The sequence below is a fragment of the Anguilla rostrata genome, chromosome 10 (genome assembly GCF_018555375.3).
Source record: "Anguilla rostrata isolate EN2019 chromosome 10, ASM1855537v3, whole genome shotgun sequence".
NCBI classification, from domain to species: Eukaryota; Metazoa; Chordata; class Actinopteri; order Anguilliformes; family Anguillidae; genus Anguilla; species Anguilla rostrata.
Window position 1 is genome coordinate 12724543 of NC_057942.1, and position 12909 is coordinate 12737451.

The 12909-nt window shown below is 44.3% G+C and overlaps 1 protein-coding gene across 3 annotated transcripts; it reads right to left on the reverse strand.

Moving 5' to 3' along the window:
* Window positions 1-1222: 1222 nt before the first annotated feature.
* LOC135265016 (serine/threonine-protein kinase PLK4-like) lies at window positions 1223-12731 on the reverse strand. 3 transcript variants are annotated; one of them, XM_064354193.1, is made up of 19 exons: window positions 10335-10838; window positions 9515-9609; window positions 9295-9342; window positions 8736-9114; window positions 8369-8545; window positions 8155-8256; window positions 7325-7440; window positions 6898-6948; window positions 6303-6693; window positions 5948-6124; window positions 5731-5838; window positions 5405-5515; window positions 4973-5062; window positions 4749-4841; window positions 4248-4472; window positions 4046-4136; window positions 2886-3808; window positions 2071-2687; window positions 1223-1804 (listed from the first exon to the last, which is right to left on the reverse strand). In XM_064354193.1, exons 1-17 carry the CDS (start codon window positions 10414-10416, stop codon window positions 3697-3699), a joined length of 2448 nt encoding a protein of 815 aa, XP_064210263.1. In that variant the 5' UTR covers window positions 10417-10838; the 3' UTR covers window positions 1223-1804; window positions 2071-2687; window positions 2886-3696. The 3 variants fall into 3 exon arrangements, with proteins under 3 accessions (XP_064210263.1, XP_064210265.1, XP_064210264.1); XM_064354195.1 differs by lacking the exon at window positions 10335-10838 and adding an exon at window positions 12383-12731 and having other exon boundaries at window positions 1224-1804; XM_064354194.1 differs by lacking the exon at window positions 5405-5515 and having other exon boundaries at window positions 1224-1804; window positions 10335-10837.
* Between the last annotated feature and the right edge of the window lie 178 nt (window positions 12732-12909).

A 12909-nucleotide genomic window follows, 5' to 3' on the forward strand; every position in this document is an offset into this window, starting at 1 on the left:
GCTTTACTGCACCCGCACGGCTGTAATGTACAGAGGCATTATAAACAGTGTAGATATACATTCCACGTGGGCGGCATAGTTAACAGAAAATTAATTACTGACAAGATTATGGCCTCTTCATTACAATGAATGTGATATAATTTAGTGAGCATATGGAAGTTCTAAAACAACCCTGTGAAGTTCTGGGACTTCAGCCTGCATCTAGAGATATTATATTGAACAAATGTATTCGCAAACAACAATGCTTAATGAGAAATTATAGTTCATTATATTTTAATGAACTTCGACTACCGAGATGAACAGTGTGAGTAGGGCAAACCCCATTTACCCCTGTCTAGTCCAGAATCAGAGACAGGGCACCACCACACAATCCTGTAAAAAAATATCAGCAGTTTTATTAAAACATAAAATAATTGATGCTGGGTGGGGAATCAGACAGCCCTTAGAGAGCCAGTAAACTACAACCTTTCAATGGGTCTGGAGATATCGTAAAGGTATCTGGACACCCCTTGGTCTGGGGCTGTTTTTCATGGTTTGGGCTAGGCCCCTTATTTCCAATGAAGGCAAATCGATATGCTACAGCATACAATCACTTTCTAGACAAGTCTGTGCTTCCCCATCAGTTTAGGGAAGGCCCTTTCCTGTTTCAATATGACAATGCCCCTGGGCATTCTCATAAAAGAGCACTCCAGGTTACCATTATCTAATTACATCTCTACCTACAACACACACTCTATCACACTCCACACCTGAGTGAACAGAGAAAAACACCCCCCCCCCCTCCCCCACACACACATGTAAAAGAACAGTACACAAAAAACAAAATAAAGACTTACCAAACATGAAAAATACAAAGTAAGCCCTCATATTACATTGACAAGACCCCATGGGGCCTTACCTTGGGAGATAGGCCATGGCCAGATTACCGCAACCAGCAGTCATGAAACGGCTGCTTCAATAAAGCTACTGTGCACTACACCAAAAAGGCTGCTCTTACAAACCTTAGGGGAGCCACACAACACTCCAACACTTGCCTATAACACTTGTTACGCTAACGTCAGCCCTGTATGATGAATGTCTAAAACTCGCCCTGAATGACTAACAGCAGACCCACATGACTAATCACATTACAAATGGCAGAATGGGTGCCAGCCACTGGAATGACAGAGCTTACGATTACGGAGCCCCAAATTCTGACTCCTCTCCCTGTCATGGCGCTCCTCCTCTGCGGGAACAGGTAAAGTCAACGGGCAAGCAGCTACAGTCCATGCTACCCTTAATTCATATCCTGAATTTCAATGGCATATGCTAACGTTTCTAAACATAGCATGATCCCTAATGCTATGCTAACAATCCCAATCACCATGTATGTACATGCATGTATACAGGGTTTGACAGCATTAATACCACAGTTTAAGAGAAGGTGAGGACTCCCAATATAAAAGCATTTTATTCACAAAATCATCAGTTGACAAGCTCACCGTTTTGGGTTGGATATAACCTGGACAAAGAGTATTTGCATAAATTACCTAGATGTATTTCTAGTGTGCAATATTACCTTTCCTTTACATGAAACACCTCTTCACAATACATACTTCTAATTTTTTATTTGGCAACAGTTAAAGAATATAGAATCACATCAGAGCATTTTTATCGTCGAATTACCGGAACTAGAACTATTTCATTAAACATTATTTTTAATGGACTATAGTGAAGTCAGCAATGGCAGTTTATCCTCCTCTGTAAAGAGCAATGGGGTGTTGAAGTGCTCTTCATTCACACTGCCGGTCATGGTTTCACATTGCTGGGGATGAAGGAAAAGCACATTAGAGTTCACCCAGACACTCAGATGTTTCACTGTTATTAAATAGGCCTCATATGTCTGGACAAGTGAAATAAATCATGTTTTTAAGTCATCTCAGAAATCATATAAAATATCTTCTCATTCTGCTTCCTGTTCTTGACAGATGAATGAACTAACTTTCCTGTGCAGGGGCAGCTTCGAACTAGAAAGCTTACAGTATGTTTCCCATCTTTACTTAAGGCACAATTAATGCTATGGACAGGCACCTGGTGAGGATCACTCCTGTCTCAATGGTGTAGCAACTGTTGCTTATGGTCACACCGGTCACATGGTGGAACAACGACCCACAGCTCCCGGACCCAATGGTATGGCATCCTGGGGGACCTCAGAGAGGTGGACAGGCACCTGCAGAGCCGCCGCCTTCTCACAGGTGTGCTGAGGGGAGAATACAACTGCTCCCTGCGAGGTAGAAGCTGCTCAAGGTCACACGGCCAAGCACAGAGACTGACATGTTCGTGCCTGGTGAGGGAGACGAGCAGGCATGTTAGGTTGACAGGCAGGAAAAGCAAAGACTTGAGGGCAGAAGAGGAGAGAAAGGCCTTCAGGTGGAGACGGACATGAACAGGCCTCCTTCCGTACGACCCTCAGACCCGCAATCCTGAGGGACCTCGGTGCGGCGCGGTGTCTGAGGCAGTGTTGCCTCGAATGCCACGCCGACCATAAGCAACTATGCAACTCTTGAAAAAACGCCATTTGGAACCAGGCCTAGACTCAGCGCTCTCTGTCCTGCAGAGCCAGGGGCTTCCTCCCGTTTGCCTCCGCAGTTTCCTGCACAGCTTCCCTGGCTTGGCGGGGCTGTAGCACTGAAAAGGGTTTCATCCACCTGGAAAAGCAAAAATCTACCGTCAGAACTGCAGCTGCACGGGCACCACAACTCTGGGCCTGAAACAAACTAAAGGATGTCTGGTGCATGACCCTTCCTCAGGTTCTATTTTACTTCTTTTCTTCATTTTAATTGCAGTCCTGAATATTATTTGAATTGATATTTTCTGATTAAATGATACATATCTCCAAGACTTACTGAAAGGTGTAGTCTAGGCCCTCCTACAGCATGGCGATCATCTGGTGCTGCTGATGGGTTAGGGGCACCAGGGCAGCTGTTGTAGTTGCTGCACTGAAGGGACAGGGCCCTCCATAATAGGGTAAAATAGGGTTAGACTGGGAAGGAGCGGGGTAAATAGGCGGGACTGGGAAGGGGCGGGGGAAAGAAGGTTTAAGGCAGGCTGGGAAGGGGGGGTGGGGGGGGGTAAAGTGGGGTTAAGGCAGACTGTGACGTGTCCATGTATCGGTGCCAGGTTGAAACTAAGCAACACAGAAGGGCTGGACGAAATACTTGTTTGATAATTATTGAATATTTTCTCAGCGCGGTAAATCGGGATTCTTTCCGTCTTTTTTCGTCAATTATACCAGACGGGGTAGCAAACGTCCAAACGTCCGAGGCAACGTCAAGTGTTTCTGGAAAAAAAGTCACCACTGATATCTACTGGATGTTGATGAAACAGCCAATCAGCAGCAATAAGCCTTGCACACTTTCATGCGATAACACTGCACGTGATCACATGGAAGCTGTACGACCTTGCTGTCGATTGGCTGTCTTATCAACATCCAATAAATATCAGTGATAATTTTTTTTCCAGAAGCATTTCATGTTCCACCTGAAAGTTCAGATGCTTACTTGGTAAAGACAAAAAGACTGAAATAAAGGCAATACACCAGGTGGTGGTGATGATTGTTACTGCGCTCAGAAAAAATACTCGATAATTAAATATTAAGTGTATCGCCCAGCCCTACTGAGCTGCTAAGTCTCAGCTTGGCACTGACACATGGACACGTCACAGTCTGCCCGAACCCAATTTTATCAACCCCCGGAGGAGGCTGGGCTCCTGGCCCTGGTGGTCGACGGCGAGGCCAGGTAGCCCATCCATTTGGTCATATTCTGGGAATCTGAAAAAAAAAAAAATATATATATATATATATATATATATAATATTACTGGCAAAGTAAAGATCTTATACCATTGTATACCATTATAAATATGGTCCACCTGTTCCCTGTGTATCTTAATATCATGTTGAACTGAATGACCAGTATGTTTATTTTGTTTATTTGTAAGTCAAAAGAGCAGTCACTATAGACTACAGACATTGAATGAAGTCTGGTCGACATCAGAGGGGAACTTACGACATGTCCCAATGCATTGACAAGCCCAGCATGAAATGGGTCACAGCCAGGCCAGCAGGTTGGTCCAATGGTAGGCAGCCGGGTCCTGGGACTGCCGAAGACCGCAAAGAGAACCTGGCTAGCACGCAGTGCACTGACCACACAGGGAATGAAGACGCGCTCCCACTGCACACAGCAATGCGCCGCAGTAGGACGGTCATACCTCTGGAATCAGAGCTGTCAGGCGCGGGCAGGGAGCAGCGGAAGCAGCTGCTCTCTGCCCGGCTCAGGCGCCGCCCATCCTCTCCCTGCTCCGGATGCGGCGGGGGCGGGTGTTGCGCCCCTCTTTGCGCACCCCTCCCAGGGCTAAGTACAGCGGCTTGGCGGCCATGTTCATGCTGGCTCTCTGCTTCAGAGCCCTGCTGTTTCAGCCACCATCCGTCTTGCTCTGAGGAATTTTTAGTCCCTACACACTCAGAATAAAACTTTCCAAAAGGCGCCTGCCCTTGTCTCCATAGAGCAAGCCTATCTAGTGGCTTACTTGTCAGGTTCCTTGTCAAGCTAAATTCACTGGGAGCTTTCAAACATTAACACCTACCATAGAGTTCCACAAAGAACTAAAAAGGGTTCCCCTATGCCAAAGGGGAACCCTTTTTCACAGGCTGCTCTCATACGAGTAGCGCTACACTGAGGGACACAGCGGGATATTTTAGAAGATCCTAACCTTTCCGGGGGCACTTTGTAGGCCTGGAAGAGCTGTAGGGGTCCTGATTTTCTTCACACCCCATCTTTCTCTTCACAGCAATCTTTTCTGGGGCTGAAAGAGATCACACAAAAGGAGATTCAGTTTGAGACCTCATTCCCTTTCTAATTACGCGTATGTCAGCATATATCAAAAGTCAAAATCCAAGTAAGCTGCATCCCATTCTTTTCTGGCCACATACTAACCGTTCCTAAGGCAGTCTGCTGGTGTTTTCGGGTTTGCCGCACACCTCCTCCCCCTCACGTCTCTCTCTCTTTTACTGCTCTCCTCTGACGCTATGAGAGATCGCACACAGGCAGAAAGACGCTTTTAGTTTTTCTTTCTGAACATCTTTCCATTCTCAGAACAAAATACATTAATATGCTTCCACGTTATCTAATAAAATTATCTTTCTTGAGACCTAATCACAGCTCTAGGCTTGTATCGAATTTAAATTGCATTGCAAATATGGCTCATATGTAAAGCCATAACTTCTGCTTTTAATGCAATTCGAACTGAGCAAATTCTGAAAGGAGTGTTTTCTGACATTCTGATATCTTTATAGTCGAGACTTAGTTTCCAATAAGCTTCAGGGGTTAGGCAGCTGTGCCTAACTCCTCTGACAGAATCATCCTAACCATTCTGGGAGCAATTTGCTGGAGTGAGGGAGCTGGAGGGGCCCGGTTTTTCCATGGGCCCCATGTTCTGCTCTCCATCTTCCTCATTTCCATTCTCTTCCATGGATTCCACTGAGAGAGATCAAATTGTATGGTCACATGGTACAATAAAACACTGAAGCACATCTGCCTGGCTGTCCATGAGTTTTAGCAGTCCACTACAGCTGTTGCACTGTAGAGTAAATTATGAGTTTTTCTGCAGATTTCTGCACACAGGCAATAGGAGTTTATCATAGAGCAAAGACCTCCTTAGACTACAGAGTTCTGAGGTCCAAAGGTGAGGCTACCTTCTCCAGAGCAGATGGGGCGGAGCCACGGGTGAAGCTGAAGCTGTTCCAGTGTGGCTCGATCCTCCACCTTGGGTGCCAAGCACAAGCTTATGAAGTCCTTGATCTCTGTAGATTGCAAAAAATCATGTATGCGATTGGACAGAGTAGATAAAAAGGAGCCAAAAAAGGTGAGAAATAGACACAAAAACGCTGTGATCTCCTGCTGGCTCCTCACCTGAGGACAGCCCATCAGGAAAATGCACCATGCCCATGCTACGCTCGTCCCTCTGGTCAAATGGCAGGCGGCCGCAGATGATATAACACAATGTGGCCCCTACAGTCCACACAGTGGAAGGGCCGGCTTGGTACAGTCCTTCCACAAGACACTCTGGAGCTGCATACTCCTCGGTGCCTGAAAGGGAAAAAATACACTCCTTGTGTGATAGCAGTCAAAATAATTAATGTAAAGATATTTCACATCACAACAATGAGAAAGACAACTTTGGAATTACTTATCATATCCATCACAATGGCATTATATTACTCACCATGTTCTTGTCTAAAATGCATGAACTGGTCCCCTCACTCACCTGCGAATTCGCTGAATGGTGTATCCTGCCATAGAGCCCCACATCCAAAATCTATCAGGATGATGCGCAGCGATTCTGTGTGGATGTTTTCTGGTTTGACGATCAGGATGTTTTCTGGTTTGACGTCCCGATGGAAAACACCAGAACTCTGGCAGTGCAGCAGGGCCCGCAGAAGCTGGTCCATCACCACCCGCGCCTGCTCTTCGTCCATGCCATGATTTTGGGTCAAGCGGAAGAGGTCCGTGCAGGGGTCGGGGCGCTCCAATACCAGGACATAGTGGTCTGAGGTGTTGAACCACTCATGGAGGCGCAGGACGTTGGGATGGCCCGTGCGCTTGTTCACCATGCCCATGAGCCCCACCTCCAAGGGAGCTGGCGAGTCCAGTCCAGGCTGTAAGGCAGGGGGATGAGTGGGCATGAGCTGGGTGTGGTTATAATAAGGGGCAGCTGGTTATGCGGCAAAATGCTATCATTAGACCTGATGCAGCACACATTAACACAAATAATGTGACAATAAGCCGTCAAATTTCTTAAAAAGGACAGTTGACAGCCAAGAGATCAAAAGTTCAACAAGGGAGACAAATGTGGTACTCACTAGTATTAGTAGTTCGTCATCTTCACATTTCTCTACATACTTCAGAGCAACCTGAGGAAACAAATTGTCGATAGACATGAGTGCAAATTATTTACACAGTTTCATGATTTTACTGTATGAAATATTTTTAATGTAATAGCTTTGCTAGTGTTCAGCTTGTTTATATAGCTGAATAAGAGTAGCTATGAAAAAGCTGGACTAATAATGACTTTAGCAATAATTAAAATACATTATTTTAAACAAGAAAGGATAAGCCATAAGATAAAGAAAAAAATGTAGGTACATCAGTAACTTTGCGCCATATACAAAGGAAAACAAAAGACTGAAAGAATAAAATTATAATCACAAGATAGTCCCAGATATTTTTTAGACTCGAGGAGATCAGGACTGGCCAGACAGTATAGTGGCCACAAAACTGGCCTCTTACCGGTAGTCCATCAGAGATGCGGATTCCAGCGTAAACTGAGCCACATCCACCCTCTCCAAGTAGCGATCCAATCATGTAGAGGTCCTCCACATGTTCTAAATCGTCCTCTGCTTGTTCTATAACACAAAGCAGGCAGACATTAGTCATTGTAGCAAGTATTCCAATATGGTTTTTGTTTGTTCTGAATCTTTTTGTCAGCTCTTACTTCAAGTTATAACTTTGCTGCTTTTTTGGATTTGTCAACTTCTGCACCACAGAAATACACTATTGAATTTGCTATTGAAACTCGCTCTTAATTTGGGACAGCACAGACGAGCAGCTTGTGCTATGGTGTGGCGGCCAACTAAAATTTGGCAAATCCAATAAATCAATGAGACTATGTGATGGCTAGGCCGTTGGTCACAGTGAACACTATGCCTGGACTCCCATATAGAACCAGGATTTTGGGATGAAAAGTTATATAATACACTAAACTCCAAGCAGCTTTTATGCCAATGTGCCTCAGTTGTATGTGTGTATAATACCCAATCATTGTTCAAAATTGTTTAATCTTAATTAGTTGGAATGACCACAACCCTGGATGACTACAATATAAAAACTGATATTTGAGTATAACATCAAATAAACCAATACAATGTTTATGGACAGCCTATGGAAACATCATCATGCAGTATGAACTGCTTTTTGGAGGGACATATTTTCTTGTTTAGACCGCAAACCCCCAATACCCTGATACCAGCCATTGATGGGCATCCCAAAGTCCTGAGGTGTACTCATCCAGCAATATTTTTTTCAGACAAGTTTTTCATAGTGCATAGACGCTATTGGACCTGAGCAGAAGGGGCGGAGCCACGGATGAAGCTGAAGCTGTTCCAATGTGGCTCGATCCTCCACCTCGGGCGCCAAGCACCATCTGATGAAGTCCTTGATCTCTGTAAACGGCAAAAAAAAAAAAAAAACATGTATGTGATTGGACACAGAAGAAAAAGGGAAGTCGTAAGAATGTGCAAAATCACAAAACCCTGTCATCTCCCAACTCCTCACCTGGGGAAAGCCCTTCAGGGAAATGCACTCTGCTCATGCTCTGCTCGTCAAACTTTTTGAATGGCAGGCGGCCGCAGATGATGTCATACAAAGTGACCCCTACGGACCACACAGTGGAAGGGCCGGCCTGGTATAGTCCTTCCACAAAGCACTCAGGAGGGGCATATTCCCTGGTGCCTGAAAGGTAGACAAGACAGAAAAATAAAAACAAACACTAAGCCAGTCATAATGACTTAACTACAACAGCGCAGAAGCTACATAATTGGGAGCATATTATTGGAGGTCCGCGCAGAATTTCGCATTCAACTGTTCCACTCCCATGTTACAAACACTTGTTTAAAACGTATGAACTGGCCCTCTCACTCACCTGAAAATTCGCTGAATGGTGTATCCTGCCATAGATCCCCACACCCAAAATCTATCAGGATGATGCGCAGCGATTCTGTGTTTATCAGGATGTTTTCTGCTTTGACGTCCCGATGGAAAACTCCAGAATTCTGGCAGTGCAGCAGGGCCTGCAGAAGTTGGTCCATCACCCCCCGTGCCTGCTCTTCATCCACCCAATTATTTTGGGCGTCGCAGAACTCCAAGAGGTCCGTGCAGGGGTAAGGACGCTCCAATACCATGACATAGTGGTCTGAGGCGTCGAACCACTCAAGGAGGTGCAGGACGTTGCGATGGCCTGTGTCCTGGTTCACTAGGCCCATGAGCGCCACTTCTCTGGGAATTGGCGAGTCCTGTCCAGGCTGTAGGGCAGTGGGGTTTAAGGCCATATACTGCTGTTTATCACAGCACACATTTCCAATGCAACTTGTCCAAGGAATACTACCACTAACAACGGACAAGCGGATGGATATTATATTCAGAACACAAACGATGGTGCAGAGCCAACGTTCAGTTATTTGGAGACAAAATCTGGTACTCACAAGAAGCAGTTCATCGCCTTCCAATTTCCCTACATATTTGAGGGCAACCTGAAGAAACCATGATAGAAATTAGGTGCAAGTCATTCTTTGCAAATTGCTTTATTTTACCGTATGAAATAATATCACACTGTGTTTAGGTTATGCCTTCACAAATACTAATTACAGGTATACCTTTTTTTAAGTCCAGGTCAAAGACCGTGTACTTAAGTTAGCATCTTACCGGAAGTCCATCACTGATGCGCATCCCAGCATATACGGAGCCATATGATCCCCGTCCAATTAATGGTCCCGTTATGTAGTGGTTCTCCACATGTTCTACAACGCAAAGCAGACTTAGATTTTAGGCAATATGGCAAATCCTATACGATTTTTGTTTGCCCAGCATAAGACTTCCAGTTCTATATAATTTCAAAAATACAAATAATTTATTTCCAGTTTTTTCGGTTTTGTTAACAATTTGCTCCACAGAAATGCACTAAATTTCCCGTACAGCACACCGCCAATTTTAACAAGTCTACCGCAACAGAAAAACTGCAGCCTGTCACAGGGGCCACTTAAAATCGGCTTTACCCGAAACACTTTCCTTCAGTGTGCTTTCTGTTGCGATCGGAGGCTAGGAGATGCTACATCGGCCTGGACTGTTTATCGTACAAATTACAGTATCACACTTGGCAAACTAGTCAGTTACAGGGATTTAGCATGTTGGGAAGCTTAATGGTCCACTATCTAAATCAGCGATCTTATTTTGCGAAAAATTTTGCAACTCCTGTTAACTGACAAACGATATAACTAAGCAAGCCATCTGGATTGGAAAATGAGGAGCCGATAAAATTGCTACGAAGCTGTTCAACCAGCTGGCTAAGTGTCTTCATAAAATAAGGTAGCAAGTTTACTAAAAAGCTAGCTACGGGACTTCACTTGTTACAAAAGTTTTGGCCTAACTGTAAACTTGTAGGACGATGTGGACGAAGGGTTGTAAACCACAACCATCCTAAACATTCCGCCAGGTTGTGTCCGCCGACCCCTAACGCCATCCTAACCTTGCTCCCTGCCTCTGACCCACGCGGGAAAGTCAACGATCGCTCCGTAAAGATAGTTGATTATCCTATACAGCTTGTCCATTGTTAACTGTACAATGCACTCGCATACAAATGATCAGTCGTATTTTTTGGCTATATATGCACTTTACAGAACGTGTTCTGGTACGTAATAGAACACATTTCTATAATTGTGACGTCGCTGATGAGGTCACAACAACAGATGGGATTTCCAGCAGAAATGTATGGGAAAATGGCCTTCCATATAAAGTGACGTCACAATAAGCGACCAGGCAGGAATGTAAAAATTGACATTCTGCTTTGCCAGGCACGTTGAAGTTCATCCATTCAGTCAAATATACACTATTAAAGGCAAACTGTGCAGGATTCTTCTGCCTGTGTTTACCATCAAATAAGTTTACTCATCCGTCTTCAAACCCCTCCACTCGGCCCGGAGTACCAGACCGAGTCACCAACGCTTGAATTCGTTAGAAATATAGTGAATTTCTCTCATACATTTCTTTGACGAGAACTGGGCATGTACAAATAATTATAAAACCGGATATCTAGCAACCGTAGCTAGAGGTAATGTTACTTATAGGTCCAACAGGAAACAAGCCAACTCTGCATAGGTTTTCATCCTTGGTGAACTTCAGCTGATGCCATAGAGGAATAACAATTGCAAGGTTAACTCTAATTCTTGTGTCTAATTCTTGTGGCTACATAGCCTGTATGGGATCAGATTTCAGAGTGAGCCTGAGGCTCGTCTTTTTGCTGTGTCTGGGCTATTGCAGCAGCTAGTCTACCTCACATCAGACACTCTGAAATCTGATCCCATACAGGCTATGTAGCCACACCCACCCATACCCACACAGAAAAGAGCACTACACCCAGAAACGTCCTGGACACATTTTAGAATAACAAATGCAGCTAAGGGTGCACAAATTCAGCAAAAGTCTGTAAAGACAGAGCTTGCCAATGCATAATAGATATGCCTTAACATGGTTATTTTATAGACTAATGTCCATCTATCCATTATCTATACCCACTAATGACAGGGCCACGGGGGTGCTGGAGCTTATCACAGCATGCATTGGGCAAGAGGCAGGAATACACCCAGGACAGGTCGCCAGTTTATCGCAGGGCACACACATCAATCACCTACGGACAATTTGGAGTCTCCCACGCGGACACATGCAAACTCCGCGCTGAGAGGCCCAGGTCAGGATTCAAATCCTGCATAGTATGCCTTTAAAAATCAACTCTGACATTTTACTTGGATGGAGTACTTTTGATCCCTCTTTGACACTTTATAAACTTTTATTCAAATTAACAGTGAACATTTTCAAATGTTAAAACTTGGGATTAAACCTAGATGCAAAGCATAGCTTCGGTCTCAGTGATCAAAAGCAATACTGACGTCTAAAGGGGTGGACATCTATGTTAAGAGACGTCTTGACATACGTGCAACTGGGCTCACCCCAAAATAGCTCAGGTTTTTTTTCCACATATATTGCCTGGCTATGTCCTAGTCCTTTCACTTTTCAACCAAATATCTTTGGGTTTTTGCCTGAATGCCTGGACAATGTTTCGCTGACCTTTCTCCACACAAATAATCAGGGTTTTCTTTTTTGGCTGTTACTTCTGTACCAATCACTAGTGTATAAGCATTAGATCTTAATTTATACATTTTTAGTAGCCATACACACATGAGTAGAACTCTGCATGCAATATCCCTAGCAACAGATTTTAGCCAATTTTATGGCATATCATTTTCAGTATGGCAGGCACTGGTATTTCCCTTTATTCCTCCTATATGGCTAAATCTGTCCAAAATGTAACTGTCCAGTTATGATACCTGTTTTAATTCCCTGTTACTTTCTGTGTACAGGTTGAACAAAAATTAATACATGTGTAGGAATTACTGAATTTGCATTCTGCCTGCGACCTTCATCTTCTCTCCCACCCTCACTTCACACACGAGAATGCTGCATCAGGGGGAGACTACGCAGTTCCTGTAAGCAAGACTGCCCCAGCTTGCTCTGTCTTACCTTCCAGCTCAGTTTGCTTGGTATTCCTGGTACACTGTTTGCCCAGCAGGAGGTGCTGGTGTCATATAGCTGGCCTGGTTCTGCTCCTGTCTGGATTTCCAGGTTTGTTCTGAAGTTATCCATGCCTGTTCCAGTCTTTCTCCTTAAAATATAATCTCCTGTTCTTGGTTGAGTGACCAGTGACATAATCAATCATCAGAGTGATAATTGATTCTGTTCTGCATGCAAAAAATCATTTTCACATAATTCAGTTTGGACATGCTGCACTTGGTGATGCTACAGAGAAAGGGAGGAACCGTACTGTCTTCCCTGTCTTTCTGCCTGTAAGTCACACAGATGGGTACGGCAATTTCCTTGTCCAATGCAGCTATATCATTCAGTGGTTTTACCCTAGTACTAGTATGGCCTCTTGTCCTAAATGTTCACTCCTATTTTGGGGGCAACATTTTGTGCTGTACATACAGCTGGGGACAAAATTGCATTTTAGGCAATCTAATGTATTCTATTTTTAAATGTGCACTGTATTA